The sequence below is a fragment of the Ixodes scapularis genome, unplaced genomic scaffold (genome assembly GCF_016920785.2).
Source record: "Ixodes scapularis isolate PalLabHiFi unplaced genomic scaffold, ASM1692078v2 PGA_scaffold0__279_contigs__length_252992795, whole genome shotgun sequence".
NCBI lineage: Eukaryota > Metazoa > Arthropoda > Arachnida > Ixodida > Ixodidae > Ixodes > Ixodes scapularis.
In genome coordinates this window covers 114,063,783-114,086,534 of record NW_024609835.1, presented here as the reverse complement: position 1 = coordinate 114,086,534, position 22,752 = coordinate 114,063,783, and the positions used below count along the sequence as shown (strand labels likewise).

The window sequence follows — 22,752 nt, the reverse complement described above, 5'->3', positions numbered from 1 at the left end:
TTCCTTACGTTTCCTATTTCTTAATGCGATTAGCTTTAGGATCTTCACGCCACTTTGAGGTATATGCTTCTGGCTGTTTTCTTTCCCCGATTCAGCGAGAAAAATGACGTCACATGACTTGACGTCACGTGCCTCATGACAAATTCAGTTTCCCGACCAGACTCGGCGGGAAAATTGACGTCACATGACCTCAACACCAATCCAGTTTCTCCACCAAGTTTAGCAGGGAAAATGATGTTACAGGATGTCACGTTACTTATACACAAGTTCAGTTGCCCCACTAGATTTGACAGGAAAATTGAAGTCACATGATTTTAACACCAATTCAGTTTCTCCGCTAAATTTAGTGGGAAAAGTGACGTCACGTGACTTGACGTCAATGTGACCTCAACAGAAATTCAGTTTCCCCACTAGATTTAGCTGGGATAATGATGTCACATGGCTTGATGTCATGCAACCTACACATAAATTCAGTTTACCTGCTAGCACAAAATTGACACGTGACGTGATCGTGGCTCTTTCAGTTATGTCTGCAGCTAATCGCCTAATTAGACGGCAACATAGCTGGTTCTGCCCAAATTGTTTTACACGTCATTCTTTTTTTTTTTTTAGGCTGAAAAACTTGTTACAATGTTATAAACAACCATTCCTTATAGATCAGTGGACATTTCATCTCACAAATACTGCAAAACCTTCACTCTAGTGAAAAGCGGTTCCAGGGTCACCTCATGGGTGGCTCCTGCGTGCTAGTTTGTTCTCCTATCGTAAGAGAGGGCACGACCTCGGTCATCAGCAAATGCAAGTGTGTGAACTGGCCCTTAGGTGTCTCTTCTGGGGTCCAGTTTTGGCCACCGCGAAAACGAGGGCGTTCTTGATTGCTTATTGGACGAGGTGCTACGGCTTGCGCATAATGGACCAATGAGAGATTTTTTACCCTTTCGCGAGTCCACATTCGGTCAAAGATTTTTTGAGATTGTCTCACCAACACACAAATAATGAGAACAGTCTTTTAGCCGCCAATGTGCTCGTCCTTGGTACTCTTTCATCCTCTGGTCGATTTCGGCTTGTGTACGGTGGCAGAACAACTTGAGATTTGTAAACGAAGCGCAAGTTGTCAATGGCTTCCGATGTAAAATAGCTGACAGTCACAAATTAGCTTGCGTCCAATCTCACTTTGTTGCTGTGCTCGGTGCGTAGCAGATGATCAACTTTCCTTCTGATCTCTTACATAGCACACGGCGTTTTCTTGTTTCATTTTCCGTCTGTGAATGATGCTTTGTAGCAGATGAATTGCGTTCTTCTCTCACAATAACAGACAAATCGTCTGAATGCTATCTTTGCTCGTTTTGCAAAAGGCAAACTAGATCTAGCTCTCGCAGTGACCAAACTCAGACCCCAGGGTTCCGATTTTGGTCGCCGTGATATCTAATTTGGCTGTCCCTGAACAAGATAAAACATCACTGGCAGATGGTTTGTCATGGTTAATCTACTCATGTGTGCGAAAAAGGGGGTTAGTTTGCTAGAAAACGTTTGCTGACAAAAATAAAACGAAAAACATCTTCAGCTTATCTTTAACAGGACCGAGAACTGGTGACTGTCTCATTCAGACTGGGCTCCGTGGCAAGGTGATATCTGACAAAGTCTGTTATTGGAATCATTACTGTTTCACATTTAAAGGGACCGACAACTTATGCTTCTTTTGCAAATCAGTTCTTCTGCTGGCGTACAGAAGCTGAAATCTACCTGTGGATAAAGGAGCACTCCTGACAAGCAGATTACTGCGAGACTCCTCTTGACGTCTGTCTGTTGTTATGGAGTTTTCACTAAAGTACTGCCTGATCGTTTACTCACAAAAGCATAAAATATTTCTGATTCAACAATGCTCGTCCAGCGAAAAGGTGCAGCGCATGTCCAATAAGCAGCCAAGAAAGAAACTCACTCTCACCAAGGCCCAAAATCGGACCCTTGCCTCAATTGTAGCTTCGGCTTCACGCAAACAAGTTTTGCCGGATCGGTCAGATTTGGGTTTATTAAATTTTTCTCATTCCCAGCGCGTCCAACGGGGGGCAACAATGTCATGTGGAAAATCTTCTCCTTCCCAGCTGCGAGCACGTTGGGCCAACCTTCTTTTCTGGCCTATCGTACTTCCCTTGCGTATCATGCCATTTCCCCTCATCACAATTGTTACGAAACTCATTCCTCGCTACTTCTTGCCGAGCGCGATGCATTTGATGTCGTGAAATGTATTCTGCATAAGATTTCTATATAGTCAGTCAAACAAGTATTTTGGTAGGCTACGTAAAGACAAGTACTCTGCTTCTTAACAAGTGACACGTGCGTGGTCGCTGGGCACACACGGTAACCAGTTTTTAGAATGGTGAAGTTGCCGTACGTTCTCGGTGTTCAGAGTTGTGGTGCTTATTAGCTACAGGGCTCTCTTTGGTGACTTGCTGTCCAGCAAAATAGTATGGAGAAGGAATTACCGGTTTGAAATTGATGCACTTAATGGAATGCATTTTTGCATCATATCACTAGTGACACTCGTTAAGAATTTGAATAGCTATAAGTAAAAAAATCGACAATTTTTTTTTTCAACCTTTTTGGATTGATTAGAACGGAGGGTGCCATAGCAGGGGAAATTTATTTTTTCATCAAGCATGTCTAGTGCAGTTTCTTATCTTTCTTCATTACTGTACTTCCCTTAGGTTTTGCAGCAGAGAACAGCTTGCAGGAATTGTAATGAGCCAGAAACTAAATTGATACAGATCCAGCGCTTTTAGTAAATTTGATAGGTTGACTTTTTATGAAACCTTTACTTTCACAGTTACAAAATGTGTTCACCATTTGAGATTTTTTTTTGTAGTTATTTATAGCCATACACAAAACATACTTTAATCGACTTCAATGTATGTGCTTCTCAGAAAGCCATTAGCACAAAGTCGTTTCTTTCTTGCATGCTTTGGACACACGAGAGCATGTGGTTAGCAGTGCGCTGACACGTTAGCAATGTGCTATCCTGCTAGCAGCGCACTAATACACACCCCCTCTGCTGCATAGGAACAGGCACTGCCCAGAGGGGTAGGATCTGCTTTTAGTAGAATCTAGTAGGCATGGAGGCATTTCACAGTCCAATTGTATGCGTGGAAGCATTTCAGAGGAAATGACACAAAGCCCTCAAGGAAGAGGTGCATAAGTAAAACAGAAGGGATGTCCTTTATACATTCACAGTTCCTTCATCACGTGTCACATTGCACATCATTCCTATAGCAAGTGCTGCCCGTTTAATAAATTGGGCTGCCTCGTCGGTTCCGTGGTAAAGCACCGGCATGCGAATTTTGGGGTGACAGGTTCAAAACTCGATTGAGGTGCCCGCAGTCTGATGGAGGCTAGTTGCAGGGAAGGCGCCGTAAAATCGAGATTTCGGTTGCACATTAAAAGATTCCCCACGTGGTCGAAGTAAATCCTCGGTCCTCCGTCGGAGCGTGCCAGGTGCCCTTCGTTCTCGTTTATAAAAAACCGTCAAGTTTGGTTGCGCCTTCATTGCAAAATATCTAAACCAGGCAATCTTTTGGGCAGTGCTGGACACAAGACAGAGTGGGATGTCGATTTTGTTAGAGGCATTGATCAGAATGTTCTTCGAGGGAGTCATCACTTTGCTGGTTTGAATGTTGCAGGTGGTGCCCCGCAGCATGCTGTTTGGGCACACAGGTCCCGTGCTGTGCCTTGCCAGTGCGTCGCCCACCGGAGATGGCTCCCTGCTGGTCAGCTCTTCAGAAGCTGGGTACAGAAAAATACCTTTCTACCTTACAGTTCCCTCTATTAATTTTGCTTAAATAGATTGCCTTGCCACCCTCTTTTCAAGAAATATGGTCCACAGAGCTTTGATGCAGCTAAATGATGTTTGAATTGCTGATAGATATTGTTTTACCAGTGTTGCAGACTTTCTAATAAAAAGCTTAATCCATAGGCTGCTGAATGTACTAAATGATGTTATAACCACGTTTTATATTTGCAATATCTTAATAACTAGCTTTTTTGCAAAGAGTGTAATGGCATGCGTGGTGGCAAAAGGAATATCGATAACTGACTGTATACACCAACTCATGTTTACAAACAAACCGGAGCACCCCTAGCGGACGTCACCAGCACCGCACATGCGCAATGGAGTGTGGGCAAGAAGCTAGCTGTCGCCCATAAACAAATTATAGAAATGCGATGTTGTCGGCGTCGGTGTGAGTTCCCCTGCCCTTTTTCGCGTTAGAATTGTTGATTCTTTGTCTTCCTGGCGATTTCTGACTGCTTGAGCGGCCTCAACGAAATTACCGAGGCTCGTTACACCGCAGAATTTTTCGTGAATAATGTGACCTGAGGCGATTCATTCCCCGTGGACGCCGCAGAATGGACGTTAAAGCCTGATTTGCATGATGAGATTTCGCTCGCAATTTTAAGTCGCTACGTCGCTCGGGCTGCAAAAGCGTGAACCGTAGCTCAGATGGTCGACGTCAATACTCAAAATCGCAAGCAGAATCGGACCAAGTGAATTGGGCATAACAAGTCGGTGATGGCCACTGGTAACAATGATCAGCATCTTCTTGTATCTACTGTTTACATCGAGCATGCCTACCAACCTTCAAATTAAAGTCTTTTAAGGCCTGCACTTACTTTTTATCGCAAGTGCCGGGCGAACATTTGGTCTACGGGCCAGTGTCGTCTAAAAGAGCAGATGACAAGCAGAAACGTTTGAAAAAGCAGACGACAGTTCGGACGATCAGGCTGCCGTTTGAACTTGAAGGTGCACTGAACGTGGTCCGCAGGTGGTCCGTACAACTTGACAGTTTTCCGGCGTTCATGTTGGAACAAAACAAACAAATCTGATGCCCACAAGTATCCGTGAATTCAACCTAAAGTGCTTCCTACCCAAGCAATCGTGGTCTGACGGCGTCTGCTTTTCCCTTCCTCTGGCACATTTCCACGTTCTCGGACGAACCGAGCGCATGAAAACTGACCTTCAAACTTTTCTTGACTGTTTTGGTACAGCCCCAGTCACTGCATTTTGACGAGAAGGCAGGTTTTTGTCTGGTTCCTTTCAAAACAACGCAGGAATACACGTCTCACATGGGGACATCCGCCCACAGCCCCAGACCGAAAGTGTGTTTGATGCGCCACCACTGCGCCGCGACATAACAGAGATGAGTTTGTGTATAGAACCGGCCGTAGCAGACGTCGGTCTTACGAGAATTGGCCTTTTACACCAACTCTAGCCTCACCAAGCTTCGGGTTACGCTTTTGTGACACCCTTCCCAAAGTATATTGAATGTTTAATTAGTTTGGCGCAGATGGCCTCGTAGCTCTTGCGCCATTAACCCCAAAATCATCTTTGTAGTAGACGACGGTGATGATGGAAGGTAATGCAGGCGAGCGGGCGAAGGCTGGCAAGCAACTGCACTACCCTCTTTTCCTCTTGCTCTCTGTCACATGGCAATAGTGGGTGCTGCGGAGGCAACGGAGAGTGCATGGGATGTTCTTGTTGTTCATTGGGTGCTTTACACATGGCCTGTTGATATATTTGCAAAAGACATTTTGGTAGGTCAGGCGGTTGTCTCTTCTGACCCTGATACCAGCTGGGATCAGCAAATGTTTTATGAACGCAAATGCATTTGTTTGTTTAGACTACTGCTAGCCGTAAAATTGGGAACATGATGGCTGAGTGTGCCATTTTATGTGCATGGTGCGAAAGCCATATACGCTATGGCCAGGCTGAACCGGTGACACCATGGCCATGTGCGGTAGTGGTGTCACACAGCCATGGTGTCATCGTTAATTTAAGCAAGTTGTCAAAACCTGCTCTTTTCTTGGTTACGACCCACTTGTTGTGCTTTACATTTGTGATGCCTGATTAGTCCAGTGGTACGTGGTACTTTTTACTTTTGCTTTAAGTAATTCCAAACCTTCCACCTTGCTCACTGCTGGATGTTGCTTACTAGGCCCATTGTAACGGTGAATGTATTTGAGCTGTTGTGATTATGTGACCAGAATACATTCGGTAGACACAAAATGATGCACTTGTCATGCATGTGTTATTTATCGAGGAGTGTAAATACTAAAAACAGATCAATTTGCAAATAATGCTTGCTATTTGCAGTGCTCGGTAAAGTATGTCGAAAAGGTACTTGAAGTACAAAGTAAATAAAAGGTTGTGTACGTCAAGTAAAGTAGTATATAAGTACACCAAGTGCAATGTACTTGAAGTGAGGTAAAATAAGTTCAATGTACTTTCAAAGCAAATTACATGTACTTTTTAACACAATTTTTTATGACGCCCTTTCATTCCCTATACAGTCTTTTTTTAAACGTATGCATTGCCTTGGGGGTAATTCGGGGTGCATTAGTTGTTTCCGGAAATGGCGGCGAATATTGGATAATGCCAAGTGGTCACAGAGTAGTTGTTTTATTCTCACCTATAAACTACCTCAAACAATCAACTTATAACGCACTTATTTGTATGTCTTATAGTCACCATTACTACACTCAGAGAAATGACCGAATGACATCTCGAAAGGTGATAGCATGTTTTCACATGACAACACACTATTTTAGGGGTGAATATCCTTAGGGTTTAGCCCTGTCCGGCGTCCGGGCTCACATCGGCTGCCATCTCACCTGTCTTCTTAAAAAAAAAAAATGTTTGCGCAGTCGACAGGATTTGAACCTGTGCGGGGAGACCCCAATGAATTTTTAGTCCATTGCCTTAACCACTCGACCACGAATGTGGGACGAGTAGGGGGCTCTGAGATGTGGTAGTAACTCAAGAGCTGGGGTTTCTGTCATGGATGAAACGTTGCATGTAGCCGCTCAACGTCTATACAGGAGAGGGTGCTGAGGTCAAATGCGTATATAATTGCGTTAAACTTTGCATGCATTGGCTCAACGTTTATAGACGAGAGGGTGCTGCAGTCAGATGCTCAAATGCGTATATAACCATGTTCCATACCACACATTCTCTTTCTGACATAGACCATTGACTTAAGCGGTGGAAATGCATTCCTACGGCTTCTAGCGGATTTAAGCTGATCCGCCAGAGAACCACTGCCTCTGCATTTCACCGACCATAAAGCAGTACTAATAATGAAGTCGAGATGCAACCCGGAACTCAGCACTACCTATGAGCAATAAAAAAAAAAATCAGCACCGTCGGCACTACCTATGAACAATAAAATCAGTATCATCAGCATCACCAGAGCTTCTCCCCAATCAACATCATTCACCATGTGGAGATGCGGTCATTTTTTTGTTAGAGGCTGACGAAGCATCATTTTATGATACAAATTTAAAAAGGCAGAATTTGTGGAACATACTTTGAAGTCGGAAGATTAACTTTGCTTGGAAAGTACCAGAAAAATGCTTTAAGTAAGGTACAAGTACGTATGGACAGCAGCAAAAGTTTGCGGGGCATGGGAGCGCCAGCCGAAATGACTGGCTGCACATTCTGTTGCTGCGTTGCCGCTTCCAAGGCTCGCGCTTTGCTCAAAAGCTTGCTATCATGTTTGCATACATTTTTTTTTTTCGCCTGCTTCCGTTGCTTTTGTATGACGCACACGAGATAACAAGGACTGGCACAAGGTGCCGCAAAATGTTATCTGAAGCATTCGAGCACCGTCACCCATCACGGTGGCTGAGGCAGACGCACTGCATGACGACTCACAGGGCGACACCTTGCGCCGGTTCCGGCTATTCCTTGTGCGTCGGACAGAAGCGAGTGAAGACATGACTGCAAACACAACAAGAAGTGCATTCTCAAAGCTCGAGTCTTGAGAGCGGCGCACGCCGTCAGAAGGCGCAGCCAGTCATTTTGGCTGGCGCTCTTGTACCTTGCAAGCTTTTGCTACCAACTGTACATACTCGGAGAGTGTACTTCAACTAAAGTACTACAAGTTTTTTTTTTAACCTACTTGAAGTTGTACTTAAAGTATTTCTCAACACTGGCTATTTGATTCAATTAGCAGCACCCCTTTAACTGTATGAGGCATTCGAGTTTTTCAAATATTCGAAGATTGCAAATAACGTCTTCGGAATTCCTCGATTTTTTTGCGTCAAACTTGATCGCATCATACTTGTGCTTTTGTGTCAGGCGTCACCGTTTTGCACCAGTGTATGTGCGTCAAGATTCGCTGCTTTGCACTGGCTTGCTCGGAGAAGCGGCTGACGTGGCAGGGTGTCTTGTTTGGTTCAATGAGATCAAAAATTTTGTTTATTTTATTGTAATTCAATCTTTTTTGGTTACAATATTGACCCCTAATTTTAAGAAATGTTGGAAAAAGAATTTCATTGTATATTCAAACAAAGAGTGCAGTCATTTCTTTGCTTGCCATGTTACATTATGTTTTACCCAACTCATCTCGTCGGGAACAGTTTTTTTTTTTTTAATTCAACACAAGACGTGGAAATGTTTTTAAGCTGTTCCTTTTCATAGGTATGTTTGCCAAAAAAACAATTCTAGCTGTGATTTGTTGGTTTCTGTGTCAGTTCACATAATATAAGAGGTGTGCGAATATTCAACATTTCTAATACAAATAGAATATTTTTCTTATTTCATTCGTATTTGATTCAAAAATTGCATTCGGAAATTCCAGAATATTCATTAATGGCCAAATATTCAGGCAATGTATGAATATTTGGGCAAATAACGAATAATCTGCATGCAGGACATGCCCTGAACATTCAGAGCTTCCTTAAAATCCGCGTTTAGTTGCCTAAAATTGCGGATATTGTAGCCATTTTTCTATAAACCCTTGCCGTTTACATTATGCATAGAACTACCGTGTTTGCACGATCTAACGTGCCTCCCAATCTAACGCGTAGGCAGATTTAGCTCTCAGGTATTCAGAAAGTAAATTGCTGCCAATATTCTACTGCACAGGTAAAATAATCAAGATTGAACATATACCTCATAGAACAGATTTCATGAAATGCACACCAATAAATACCGTGCACTAATCGTCGCCGTTGTCGAAGCTTGATGATGGTTTTTTGCTGTCCACAGAGGCAATACTTGCTTTCGTCTAAAGCGTTTGAGGTGCTGCGCTTTTTGCGCTTGTACGAGTGTGCGACCATCGCCTCTGGGAGGGTCGTTCTCCAACACAACACTTCGCGAGCTCGTCGGGTTGCTGGGTTTGCAAGGCCACATAGTGCTGCTATTTTGTTATCGTTCCCCGCCAGCGTGATGATGCTTCATTTAAATAAAGTCTCCTAGTGGAATTTTTGCTTTGTTGTTCCATCTTAACGGGAGACACGAATCCGTAAACGTGAGAGAATTTACGTGATACGGTAAACAGAATGGCGAATGGATGGATGGATGTTAATGGCTATAGTATACCCTTTGTAACGAGTGGTTGCTTGCGCCACCTAGCCTAAGTCTAAAAAGGCAAACATAGGATTCCTCCCGCCTGCCGATTTTCCCCCCCTAACTAACACCAGGCAGTGTGGGATATCACCAAGATGACCTTTGGGGGATCGGGCAAAAAAAACTACCCCCGGCGAGGGAGTCACCAATTTTTCTCTGGTCGAACGTTGTCGGATTCCCCAATTATGTGACAATATTTTGAGGAAAAAAGTGGTTATTATGTTACTAAATGCGGCATTCGAAAATTTCAATATTCGCAGACCCCTACATACTGTGTAACGAATTCATATGCGAAATTATTTTGTTTGATTTGCAGCCAAGTATTAATATTCATACTCGGTCTTCAGTCGCTTGTTTGATATTCACACACCTTTATTAATCTTGTGATTCTTGCACGTCAGATGTGAAGGCATGTCACACACAAAGCATGTGATCCTTGTATGTCACACATCCAAGCATGTCACGTATGACACGCTTTCTCCCATGGATGTGTACAGGAACGTGCATGCCAACATCTTTGATCTAGCCACCTTACTCTGCAATGTGTTGGTTTGCCGTTCTCGCTGAGCCAGCTTGCTGATCTGAAGCACCAAACCTGATCTGGTCCCTTTGTTGGGTGTTGTTCACTTTAGGGAGATGTCCCTGTGGGATCTAACAGACGGACGCTGCCTAGAGAGTACCAAGCTGCCGTACGTGCACACCTATATGCAGGTAAGCGCCACTCACACGGACACTGAACAATGTGACCATTTTGCACACCAAGCGAAACATCATTGCAATTGTTTCTACGGAGTAAGTAATCGAAAATATGCGGACGAATGAACTGTACCGATCAAATGGAATTATTGTTACGAGGCCGCTGAAAGACGAAGACCTTGGCAGTACCGGAATTCAAGCTCCGTATCCCCCAGTCTTCGGTCGGAGATGCTAACCACTGCACCACATAGCGGTGGTTAGCGGGTCATTCATCCGCATATTTCCGATTATTTCCTCTCTAAAGGCATTGTAAAATTATGAAAATACCCCGCAATATTTTCCACGGAGTAGCTGGACATTGTTGTAATATACTAACCAAGCACCCACCAAAAGTTTGGAGGTATGTAATCTCTAAAAACTAGCAGTAGGCTTCTGTTGTTAGGTCCTGAAGAAAAAAAATGCAGAAGGGACGCATGATAGAGTGAGCTTCACGCTTTGCATTGGGGTGCTTGGTTAAAGTGGCCGTCAAGGGGAGTGTCTCGGTCAGCTGGGTAGGCTCACGAGTCGGGGTGGATGCTCGATAGGTAATTTGCTCACTTTTTAGATATTAAAAAAAAAAAAAAAAAAAGTAATTGGGTGCTTGTATTGACATAAGTGCATGTCTAACATGTATTGACATAAGTGCATGTCGCCCCGTAGATGAGACCTCTAAGGTCTCATCAACGGGGCGAAACGACGAACTACGGTCGCCGACAGGACGAGAACTGCAGGGAGGTCTTTCGATCATCCTGCCTCGGGCTTTTTTCCTTTGATCACGCTTCAGCATCCCGCGAGCTCTAAGCGCATCGAGCGCATGCTGGAGGCCTGTCATTCGAAAAAGTCGCCCTCCCGTCCTTACCCTGTCTCGGACTAACGAAAGTTGGCCCATGGTCTCTTCTGATGACCCGCACAAACGTGCCGAGAACGACAGGAAATCATTCTACCTGTTCCCCGCAGTCGCACATGCTGTGCGGAGGGGACGTCTCTCATCTGTTCTGCAACGGCTACTATGCGGATGTGGTGGTCTTGGACACCATGACCCTGACGGTGGCCTTTTCGCTGGTGTCGAGAGCCACCTCAGATTGGATCAGCGCCATGCACGTCATCCGGACCCCCAAGCGAAGCGGTATGCACCACACTGCACCCCTCTTTAGTCGCCGACGGGTTCAAGGTGCGACGAGAGCTCTGCCTCCGGCGAGTGCTCATTGCCATGCGGCGTGCTCCGCCAGCACATGTTCCGCCCGAGCACCGAGCTCCCCCTTGATCCGATGGAGGCTTATTGCGGCGAAAGTGCCGCGTAACCGAGTTTTTGGTTGCATGTCAGCGCGGAGGTGGGAAGCTTCTGGTGTAGACGTGATACTACCAGAGGTGAAGCCAGTAGTGTGGAGGGACACGCCCCCAATGGTGGCTAAAACCAAGAGACTCCATTGGACGAAAGGAAGAGCTGACCTGGAGCCAACAGCTGTTTTTCTCTCCCTCGGGGGTGACCAAAGCAGTGCGCCCTCTGCTTTGGCCCCGTTGAGCATGTTTCTTACCGAACATTAGTGCACTGCGGAGAAGCAACACCTGCAAAAGCAAGCTTTGCGGGTGTCGCTTCTCCGCAGTGCACCGGTGCTCGGCAAGAAGCGCGCTCAAAGGGGTCGCGAAAACAAAAAGTATGAATTACACGAAAATGCTATTTAAATTAAGCGGCTTATGAATAGATTGAAAACATAGCGGGACAATCAAATTTTTAAAATTTGTTTGGATTAACCAGAAGTATGAAATATTAAAGTTTGAAATATCGCGAGCTTACTGTACAAGTGAATGAATACTGCCGCACAGAATTATTGTTTTGCCTGTTTTCGTTTGTGTTGGGAGGGTCAATATTAGCCTAAGAATCGCTGTGGTGTACTTCGGCAGAGTGTCCTTTTTCGAGGCCTGGAATGTCATTGAGGGACCCCTGTTTTCTCTTCACTCCTTGAACTAGTATTTCACGATGGACAAAAAAAAATGGCATTGCAGTTGTCTACACGAACGTACAAGTCTTGCATTTCCTGTTCTTCTAAGCATATGCAGAATGCACAAAGGCTTCAGGCTGGAATTTATGGTTTTTCATACTTCCCTTCTAGCTTTTTTTGCAATGAAGAACGACTGGTGCAACTTGGAAGACTCAAAATTTTGTTTGACCCTGCCAAAAAATATTAGACGCACTTATAAAACAACATGAGTAGGTGACGAAAACGAAATAGAATCTGATCGTGTACATTAGGCTCCTCTTTTTTTTTCTCGCAATGATGCGGAGCATTCTTTCTTTGCTTAACCCTGTGCAGAGGACATCATTGTTGCTCTGTCATCCTCTGGCTTAACCAAGGTGTGGATGCTGTCTCCTGAAGATCTCAAGGTATGTGCAACCCCTGCCCTCCGCCCAGGCTTGGGTGCACCTACTCGGTGTGCATAGCACCCAGTTAGTTTCTATTGTGTTCACGCTGGTGAGATCTTAGAAATCAAGTTTACTTTCCATATCAGGTGTGCTATATGGGAGCTTCCACATCTATTAAGTAAAGTTGTGCAAATGCCACTCACTGTTTTGGCTCCCGTTTGAATTAAAATAGATTTGCATCTCGATGCAAATTGCACGAAAATAGCTTTTTTAATTTTACTAGTGTAAGCAAATACAACTTAATACAAGGTTTCAGCCAAATGTGGATGAAATCGCACATTCCTAGATTACGAAACAATAATAATAAACCTCTTGCTATATTACCCAAGCACCAAGGATTGTGCACAAGTGCAGTTACACCCACTGTGTGTGCAGGCGTCGGCAGCAGTGACTGTTGTAAAACAAAATCCTAAAGCAAAAGGCACTTGCAAGTGCATTCGTCAACACCATACTTTAAATCTCTTGTATGGAGAAGGCGAGCACCGTCCTGAGCATATACCTATATTCCCAGCATTCTCCTTGATGCTTGGGTAATTTGGCTAAAGGTCTAATCAATTTTGACACATTCTCTGCATTTACACAGTTGAATGATTGCACACCACCGTAAGATTGTGTCATGGATGGGGGAAGATGGGTGCTCCTCATGTGAACAGAGCTTGGGATATAGGACACACCACCATCAACAGCGAGCTAAAATCATGGGCTTCCTTCGCATAATGAGCACAGTTCTCCTTCCTCTACGGATACACAATCGTGCACTCGTGTAGCCACACAATTGTGTAACTGCAGAAAGCGTTATTTGAACTCTGTTTTATTTATTTGTGCTTGTCGTGTCCTTTTTTTCAACACTGTCCTCGATTTCCACTGTTTTTTGTTTTTTTTACTTTGCCCGCCCCTTACCTGCAGTCGGGAGAAGCTCTTTACGAGTGCGAGTCGAAGCCGATCCGGTGCCTGAACGCGTTGCGGCTGACCTGTTGTGCCTACAACCAGCGGACCATCCTCGTGGTCACTGCCAAGTACTGGCACGTGAGTGCTCCTTGGACCCCTAGGCTGCTTCCTCGCCCGTTCCGATGGCATTTTCATGTCCTGCCCTAGCACTGCCGATTTCGTTGTGTAGTTGGATAGGTGTTACAAAGCCCCACATCTTGGCTACGTATACAGTGACATAATTACTCTCATACTTTGCACAGTGGTTATTATCCTCGCAAACAACTTTCTGTGTGTGGTCAAAGATGCACGGGCCCTCTTGAAGCGCTAAAACGCTGTGCCAGCGTGCTCCTCGTTTCTTTTGAAATGCCACCGAAAGTTGTTCGCAAGTACAGGTTCGTGCGAACGGTAGATTTTGAGTCCAAAGCAAATTCAAAGCGAATATTTGCTTCGGCCGAATGTTTTCTAACCAAACATTGAAGAGTCTCTTCGTGCCATTCACAACCGTTGCACTACGCTTAAACGAAAACCCGGCCGAACTTGCGAAAGTTGTTTTCCAGCATTGACATGCTTACTCGTAAGCTCGGAAGACAAAGTTCATTTTGTGCATGGAGGTAGAAGCTTCTGGATGTGACATGAGGCCACCAGAGGTGGAGCCAGAAGTGTGGAGGGACACGCCCCCAACGATGACCAAAACCAAGACACGCTCCCTGAAAGTGACCAAAACAGTTGTTGGCTCCGAGCCAGCCCTCCCTTGCATCCAATAGCGTCTCTTGGTTTTGGTCTTCGTTAGGGGCGTTCCCCCTCCACAATTCGGACTTCACATCTGAGGGCCTCATGTTTTCACCAGAAGCTTCTTACCTCCATGAATTTACGACGCGTCCTATCCAGTTACTTAAAAAAAACTTGTTCCTCCGGGTCTCGTGCTTCCCCTTTTGGAGGAGTGGAGAGATGGACGTGTTGGACGTGTGCCCAGATCTACGATGCCAACGACTTCGTGCTGCTGTGCACGATGGATAGCCGGCCCGGGGAGCGCTGGATGGGCGGAGACTTCATCTCGGCCGACCGGGTGTGCGTGTGGAGCGACCATGGCAGGGGCTACCTCTACCAGCTGCCTGCACAGTGAGTGCACCCTTCCCACACTGCCGGCATCAGGAAGAGAAATGTGGTTCCTCCCAGTTTCACGAGGTCGTCGTGACTCATGGTTCGGGCCATTTTGATTGGCCTTTCCGGAAAATTCCTGGAGGCCTTGCAGCAAGGGGAATTGTGGGGCCGTTCCGGCGTATGATTCGGGCCGACTTGAATGCTCAGTGCTTCTAACGAATTTGTCGTTACAGGCTCGATATTTCACAAATTTTAGAAAGCATGGGTTCAGAGAATATTCCTTGGGCAGAGATTTTTCGATTCAAAGTGACATATACTATATATTCGTTATTTCTCGAGCGATATGTTTGCGAGATTGATTTTTCCTAATATTTTTCGGGTTGGGGAAATTTGCAAAAATTGGGTTACTCGCGAAAATTTAGTTGTTTACGGTATACCCTGGAAGCAGCATGATTCATTCTCTTTTATTGTTAGGAGCTCAGGATGCACAAAAAATAAAACAAATGCAAAAAGAGGTCATCGCATACTCTGTTTTGCTTTCCTTCAGCCTTCATTGCTTTCTGAAATCACAGGATGTTAAACCGACGTCAGCTTCGTCTTCAATTCTTGGATAATCTCACGTGCTGTACGTCGCAATGCATCGAGCAGACAGGGTGGCGTCATGTATTTCCAGAAAGATTTACTATTGCGATAGCAGTTCTGAGCAAACCTTACGTGCTTTTATGTCTGTCTTTTAGTTTGAAAACTGAAGTAGGCACGCGTCGGTTACATGCCTACTTCAGTTATGTGTAAAGGGGTAATGCGCCCAAAGAATATACTAACATGATATATTAGCCTCTGAACAACAAACGCAGTTACCGAGGGTCTTATTATGTTTACATACATAATATGTTTATAATGATATATTAAGAGAAAAACATTTGAACTTCATAACTGCTACAACAGAAGTTGTCGGTTGGTTGTGGCAAATCAACAGTTAAATCAGAGAAATATGGGAATATTTGCAACGTAATGAAAGACTTCATAGACGTTGACAAGAAGTATTCCTAGAATTTCCATAGCCGTTCCTAAGTGTTTAATAGAGAAATGTTTTACACAGTAGAAGATTGTGCGAAATACTATCACATTTCAGTGACAATCTGTGCAGCAATTTCAGTTTTTCATTTCTCTCGTATTGTTGACTGTTGCAGCTCCAGAACGTAAGCCTCCAGCCGAAGCATTTCCTTTTATACACCTTCACTTAATAAAACTGTAAGACCTAAATCTAAGAAAAAATCATTCTTTTCTTTTTTCTTTTTTTTTGTGATGTAGCAAAAACTAAAGCTCACTTGTTTCTGCTAACTGTGACATGCTCTGCACCCTACCTTTTTCACTTTATTGTAAACTATGAGGGTGCCGAAATCACGATTGGGAGTCAAATGTTTTTTTTAAGGCTCTACTCGAGGATCCTCGCAACGAGAAAATGTTAAAATCAAACCCTATTTATTTTTTTCCTGGGCAGCAAACTGAAGGGAAAAGCAATTAGGTTGGTATACGTGTTGCAGAGCCGCTTTTGCCTGTGCATACCTGCCAAGAGCATGCCCTGCACAGCGTTCCTGCTTCAGATTCTTCTGCCGTTTGGTGTCGGCACCCTCTGTCTGCCGGGCTGTGCTCGTTTCTTCCTACCGTGCGGAGGTTTGCTTGCATTGACCTCTCCGTACTAGCCATCCCAAAGAAGTCTCTGTATGCCTGTGGAGCATGTTTGCTTTTCCTTTTAGTGGGCACAATGCTTGCGACCTTGAGCGCATAGACGAGCCTTTCGGAAGGTCTCGAATTTGGCGGCTAAGTTGGGATCGGCGGGGCTGTCTCTCTCGGCCTGGAACGCACGCATGTCTTAACTCAAGGTTTTCTGTGACATTTTGTGTTTTGTGTGTTCGACCGGATCATTCTTTGGGCTCCCGTGCATTTGGGGATGCCTTTCTCGTTTGACCGTCCGTATCATTATTGCGGTTAGATAATATGCGAGCAGTCAAAGGTGCATTTTTACGTTTGCGGCTCGCTTGAGTCTTTTACAAAACTATCGTGCAGCATGTTGCGGATTAATTTGTGTAATTTTTGGGGCTTCTCGGACGGCGACAGGTCTAGTAGAGCACTCGCTGAGAAAGTTGTTTGTGTGCCTTCTGTCACCCCAGCGCCATTGCAGAAAGCAAGGAGTACCGAAGTGGAGCCGAAAACAAGGATAACCCATTTCTCTTTTGTGTGCTTGCCGCCAAGAATACCGAGGCAAGTTTTTTTTTCTTCTTTCGAGCAGTCTATGTTTTGTTAAACCTTGCAATGGATAACGACGGATGCTACAAGCCATTCCAGCCAATCCAGCACCACGAACTGATCACGTGACTAAGATCTGGCGCATCGCTGCGTCCCTCTCAAAGGACACGTGACACTTGCACGCCATTAAACTGGCTTTTATGGCTCATAGCATCCTTTGCGGTTCATCATAAGGTAGAACGGAGTACAGTATTCCCAGTTTGAGTGGTGTTTGAGTTTAGTGAAGTAGCTGAAGCAATAGACCTTTTACCAAACTACCCGAGCAGTAAGAAGGATGCTGGGAATGTAGGTACACACGCTGCACGCAATCTCCTTATTTATATGAAGTATTATAAGTTACCTAAAAAAAGCATTGAAAGCACATGCAAAGTGGCATTGGTTTAAAGTTTTTGCTTTAGAACAGTTGTACTGCTGCGTGTAACTACGCTCGCGCATGCTTGGGTAATTTAGCAAAAGGTCTATTCGTGGGCTTTGCGGAAGCCATTTTAATCTTTTGGCAGACCGCTGTACCGGCAGAAATGGTAAGGTGTTGCGATAAGTCTGCAACGAATCTTTGAATGGGTAATTCATGCCATCTGATGACGTTCTGTATGGCAACTGGAGCATGTATCTGTGAATCAGCCTAGCTTTTTGGTGGTGATGAAAGTGTTGGCCTCTCCAGCAGGGTACCACCTTTAGAAGCTCGTTGAAGTACTACCGTAATATCCTGACATGCCCCATTCCCAATTGGCATGATTTACTATTTTTTCTGAAATACCGAAAGATAGCCCACTTATAGTAATTGTTAGGCCCTGGCAAATGGTGACCTCGGCAAAAACGGTGTTACTTAACCACGGCGGGAGATAAGCCAACATTGCTGACCGGGAAGAACAGTCATCTTTAGTTCTTCACCCCTCCCTGCAATCACGAGTTTCGAGGGTCACAAAATATAAAACTAGAATTTTTTCAGTGCTTTCTTTATGGCACATTGTAAGTAAGCTTACCCCTTATTTTTATCAGATTTGCTATTGATTTTAGGTGGGCTATCGCTTAGGGTATTATGATAGGCTTCCGACTCAAAAAGACATTGGGATGGTTTCTAGGCTTTGGCTAATTAATAGGATGCAAGTGCAAATATGAAACATTAGCTTTCATCAAATTCAACTGGAATAGTGCACCCGAATGCTGGATATTCTTCTCAAATTTGAATTTGATGGCCACCGAATGTTCAGAATTAACTTTTTGCGTTGATAAAACAAGGAATCAACATCGTTTTTTGTGTATACCTTTTTCATTGGACAAAAGACACGCCCCCAAACCACTGCACAGACGCTTGGTGTCTAAACGTAATCCGCTGTTATTGACTTCACTCGAGCGCATCGGTTGTGTCAAGCGTCAACTTCGTTTGTTTGCTCTCCGCTCATTTTTTATATTGTGGCAGAAACAAAATATCACTCAGCATTAGTGTGAATTGATGGTCATGTGTGCATGATGCATTGGGTGCCGTAGCAAAAGCTAGTAACACAGGATTATTTCTTAGCAATGGATAATCGGTCATTTAGGCTCGCTAGAATGGAACAGGGGACTTGCTACATTAGAAGCTCAAAAGTACCAAAATGAAAAGAAAAAAGCCACTTGCAGTATTTGATGCATCGCTGGAAAGTCATAAAGACGTCCATATGACATAGAAGAGAAGGATTACCTGACTTCTGTCACCCCCGCTAATGGCCAAAAGCCAGATATTTTGAAGTAAGAATGTGCACCATTGAAAGCCAAAAATGAGTGGAGACACACTTGGCTGAAGTCAATGACAGCAAATGACGTTTCGACACCGTGCACCCGTGCAGGGGTTTGGGGGGTGTGTTTTTGTCCGACGAAAAAGGTGAGCAGTTGACACAAGCACTGTAGTTATCCAGACCAGAGAGTAGCTAAAAGGAAGAGATGCAGATTTTATACATTCATTTTGTTTAGGCCGAGTGTGTCAGCGCACTGCAGCTTACAGTTATGCAGCAAAAGCATGCACTGCAGAACCCACAAGATCCTTTCCTGCCCGTTTCAGCTATTTTAAAATATCTTTGTATTGGCGTGAGGTCCAGCAACCGTTACGTGATGCATGTGCCCCCCAACTACCAAACCCCGTTGTCACACCACTTTTGCAAATACTCACCTTAAGATTACCAGTAAACACAAAAAAATGACACCGGTAAAATTATCTTGTAGAATATCACCTTTTTCTTGTAATAACTGTGTCAATATGTATTAAAAAAAAAACCTAAAAACTTCCTTCACACACAAAAATAATATATAGACTTTTAGGTCTGGCAGCAATGTATTTTTGCCAAATCTTTAGAGAAGTGGCGAAAATTCGGCATTGCCTAATCCCAAGATTCAACGCCGAATTTTCAATTCGGCAAAAGTTCGGCCCATCTCTAGTGAGAACAACAGGGAGGAGCTAGAGTCGTCCTGCTCCCGGCACGAGCTTCCTACATTCAACAACGCTTCGACATATCGCGTCCTTCGAGGACTTGAGTACAACAGGGCGAGAACGAGACGCTCTGTCGTTGTCCTTTCGTTCTCGTCCTGTCGGCTACTCCAGCCCCTGGTCGGGCGGGCTGGCGGGTGCTGAGGGGGGGACCGCCCGTCTGCACGCAGCGGCTGCTGTGCCCTCCAGCCATGGGCTACTTCCTGGGCCCCCGGAGTGGCCTCCACAGGGTGCTCCTGCGGGGGGACTCGAGCGGCCGGGTGACCCTCTGGAACGTGCTGGACGTGGCCGCCTCGGATGTGGGCAGGATGCGCCAGGAGTCTGGAACCTTGGCCAGTAAGGGAGCCTACTCCCGGCCAGTTTGCTTCTTTTTTTAGCGCGGAACGGTTACCGGGGTCGGGATCCTTGAAGGAAGCGCGACAGGACGCGGCAAAGAAAACATTACGTGAAAACGGTCGCGAAATCTTTATTGCGGACTTGGAGGTGGATCTGTATGGCGAGTTTGTTCAAGTTTGGGCAGTTACAGAACTGCTCTAGGAGAGAGAAGTTACTGTGGGTGGACTGTAGGATGGTCTGCTGCAGATGGAAGCAATGGGAATAAAAAAAAAAGTGCTGTAGGATTCTTAACTTTTACAGCGGAGGTGTTAAGGGCTAGTTTCCCCAGTTTCGTGTCCATGGACTAATAAATCTCGACACAAAACTCTGGACAGCTACCGCCATCTATGAGCGATGGCTGCAGCCAGACAACCGGCTTGCCGGTAGTCTGGTTGCCACCATCGCTCATAGGTGGCAGCAACCTTTCCAGTATTTTCACTCTGGTTTTCTCTAGGCGTCGTCCTCGAGGTCGTCCTAAAGGTTGTCCTAGACGTCGTCCCTGAGGTCGTCCTCGAGGTTATCAGAGAGGTTGTCCTTGAGGCTTTCCTAGAAGTAATCTTTCAGGTCGTCCTAGACGTTGTCCTCGAGGTTGTTCTAGAAGTCGTATTTGAGGTCGTCCTAGGCGTTGCCCTCTAGGCGGCGTTCTTGAGGTCGTCCTAGGTGTCGTCCTTCAGGTCGTCCAAGAAGTCGTTCTTGAGGTTTTCCCACCATAGTACAGCTTCGCTGCTCTTCCTTCTTCACCAGAATGGAAAGGCTGAAAGTTTTTTTTGTTCAGATGTTGCTGGAATTTAAAAGTTAACACATTCCTGAAACTGATTATATTTGCTTGGCCAGTTATCCAAAAATTGGAGTGGCAAAATATCCTTCTTTTAGAATTTGGTGCCCTAAAGCAATCATAAATTGTGGAATGACCTTTTCATTCTATATGTTGCATGCCCACAACCTGCCATATTTACTCGAATATAGGTCAACATCTGCATTGGAGAATGTTCAAAAAATAAATATACCGTAATATCCTGAGTCATCGTCCACCCCATTTTTTGGGCCAATATCAATTTCCAAAAAAAACACCGAGTCATCGCCCAGCCCTTCAAATACCCCAACGCAGACTCCGCGATCCGCGAGCACTCATCCTACCCGAATGACGCGGCCGCGGACCTTACAGTTGGAGGATGTCCGTGACAAAGTAAAACGAAGGAGAGAAAGGCACTTCTCTTAGTTTACGCATTTCCTCTGTGAGCGACCCCGAAGTGGTAGTGTACTCGTGCGAAAAGAAAACGATGGAGATAAAATAAAAGTTTGTTTTGCTTACAAAAAAGTCGACTGGACAAAAAAAAATCTAAAAGATAACCCAAGAGTAACCCAGTCAGGGATTGCGAGGTAAGCGAACGCCTTATATCCTGGAATGTAACCGTGGAGTGAAGGTCAATGTCTGTCTCCGCCGAAATGAGGTTGCCGCGAACCTGCTCCTTCTCCCCGCCCGTCGCGAGCACGTCGCGACCGCGGTTGTGCAATGTTTTAGACAAAGCCAACGGGTAAATAAAGCTTTGCTGGAACGCCCTACACAGACGTTCGTAGAGCATCCCAAACCCCAAACGCTGTGCACGGACGCACGCATGTACGGATCAAACAACAAAGTTGCGCAAGAGCTTGTGATTGACAAGACACCCACCCGACTTGGCCTGACGCCAAACTATTTGCCAACGCGATCGCCGGCTTTTCCGCTTTCTCAGCATCGCTCTTCGTCGCTTTTTTGTTGCGCCTGGTTGGATTTTCTATTTTCTTGTAAGCTTTTGTTTCTTTTTTTTTACTACTAGTGGTGATGTGCTTTCACGGAACAAACGTTCGCGCTGTATGCAGATCAGTGATGTTCCTAGCGCATATGCAAGCAACGGACTTTGCAATAGTAAAACATTCTTTCATGAGCATTTTTTCTATAAAATAATAAAACTAGAGTTCTGAGTTTAATGTCTCTCTTGTGCAGCACCGCTAGATACGCAAAGAAAAATGGACGTTTTTTTTTTCCGCTTTTTTCAACTTTTTATGCTCACCCACCGAGACATGGCCCGCCCCACATTTTTTATGTATTTCAGGCGGCAGGGGGGTGGGCAATGAATCGGGATACTACGGTAGTATTTAAAATTTAAATAAATATACCCATGTCAGCCCTGATTTTTAGAGAAGTAGAAAAGAAGAAATTTGTGCCAACATCTATTTTTTACGGTGTGCCAAGTCATTGTAGGTAAGTCTCGCTGGTCGATTGCGCGGGCGTCGTCCGAACTTCCATAATCACGTGCCTCCGAACCGTAGCGCTTGCGTTGTGCCATTTGTGTGAAGCTTCGTGGCCTTGCACCAGTTTGTGCAAATCAAGCTCCACCATTTAGTGCCTCATGCTCGGGGGGGCGACTCTCACGGGAAAGCATTTCAGCTAGCTTGATAAGATCAAACATTTTGCTTACTATTTTAAATCGACGTCTTTTGACCACGGTTATAGGTCGACCTCCAATTCTAAGCACATCTCGGGGGGAAAAGGTATGTCAACCTATGTTCGAATAAATGTGATTGTATGAAATTTTTATAAATATTTGCAAGAAATTGATAAGTACTCGCCTGAAGTGCATGTTAAGTTGCAAAGGGAAGCAGTTTTCTTTCTTATTTCGTGATGAATGTTTCAATCTTCTCTGCAGTTATATTTTTGTTTAATCTTTCAGGGATGGAACCTTTCCTGACCCTGAGCCTGCAGGAAGCCTGGGATGAGATGAAGCCGTCTCCGCCCGGGATTCTAGACAAGATGGTGATCCTTTTCTACTCAACTTTTCGACAAATGACCTGCGTAACAAAACTAGGGTCGGTGCTTTTGTTACAACAAATGCATACACACTTGAAGGCTCTTGATACAGTTATTCAACATCATTTGCATCAATCAAAGTTTGGAACTGATACAGACATTGGAAGTTCTTCAAGTTGGTAAGACAAAGGTATCTCATGTGACTAGAAGAATATTGGGCATCGCTACTAACA

The 22,752-nt window shown here is 44.8% G+C and overlaps 1 protein-coding gene and 1 non-coding gene across 3 annotated transcripts in view; one reads left to right on the top strand and one right to left on the bottom strand.

Annotated features, from left to right (window-relative positions):
- The window catches only part of LOC8041781 (WD repeat-containing protein 7), a 102,835-nt gene that overhangs the window by 2,895 nt on the left and 77,188 nt on the right, over window positions 1-22,752 (top strand). For both annotated transcript variants that reach the window (XM_029990742.4, XM_029990754.4), the window contains exons 3-11: window positions 3,675-3,781; window positions 10,033-10,111; window positions 11,093-11,261; window positions 12,448-12,518; window positions 13,464-13,583; window positions 14,461-14,606; window positions 16,760-16,850; window positions 19,527-19,692; window positions 22,443-22,525. In XM_029990742.4, the coding sequence (XP_029846602.3) occupies window positions 3,675-3,781; window positions 10,033-10,111; window positions 11,093-11,261; window positions 12,448-12,518; window positions 13,464-13,583; window positions 14,461-14,606; window positions 16,760-16,850; window positions 19,527-19,692; window positions 22,443-22,525 (1,032 nt within the window). The remainder of the gene's footprint in view (window positions 1-3,674; window positions 3,782-10,032; window positions 10,112-11,092; window positions 11,262-12,447; window positions 12,519-13,463; window positions 13,584-14,460; window positions 14,607-16,759; window positions 16,851-19,526; window positions 19,693-22,442; window positions 22,526-22,752) is intronic.
- Window positions 6,689-6,770, bottom strand: Trnaf-aaa. Its single transcript has one exon. It is a non-coding gene; the product is annotated as a tRNA-Phe (tRNA).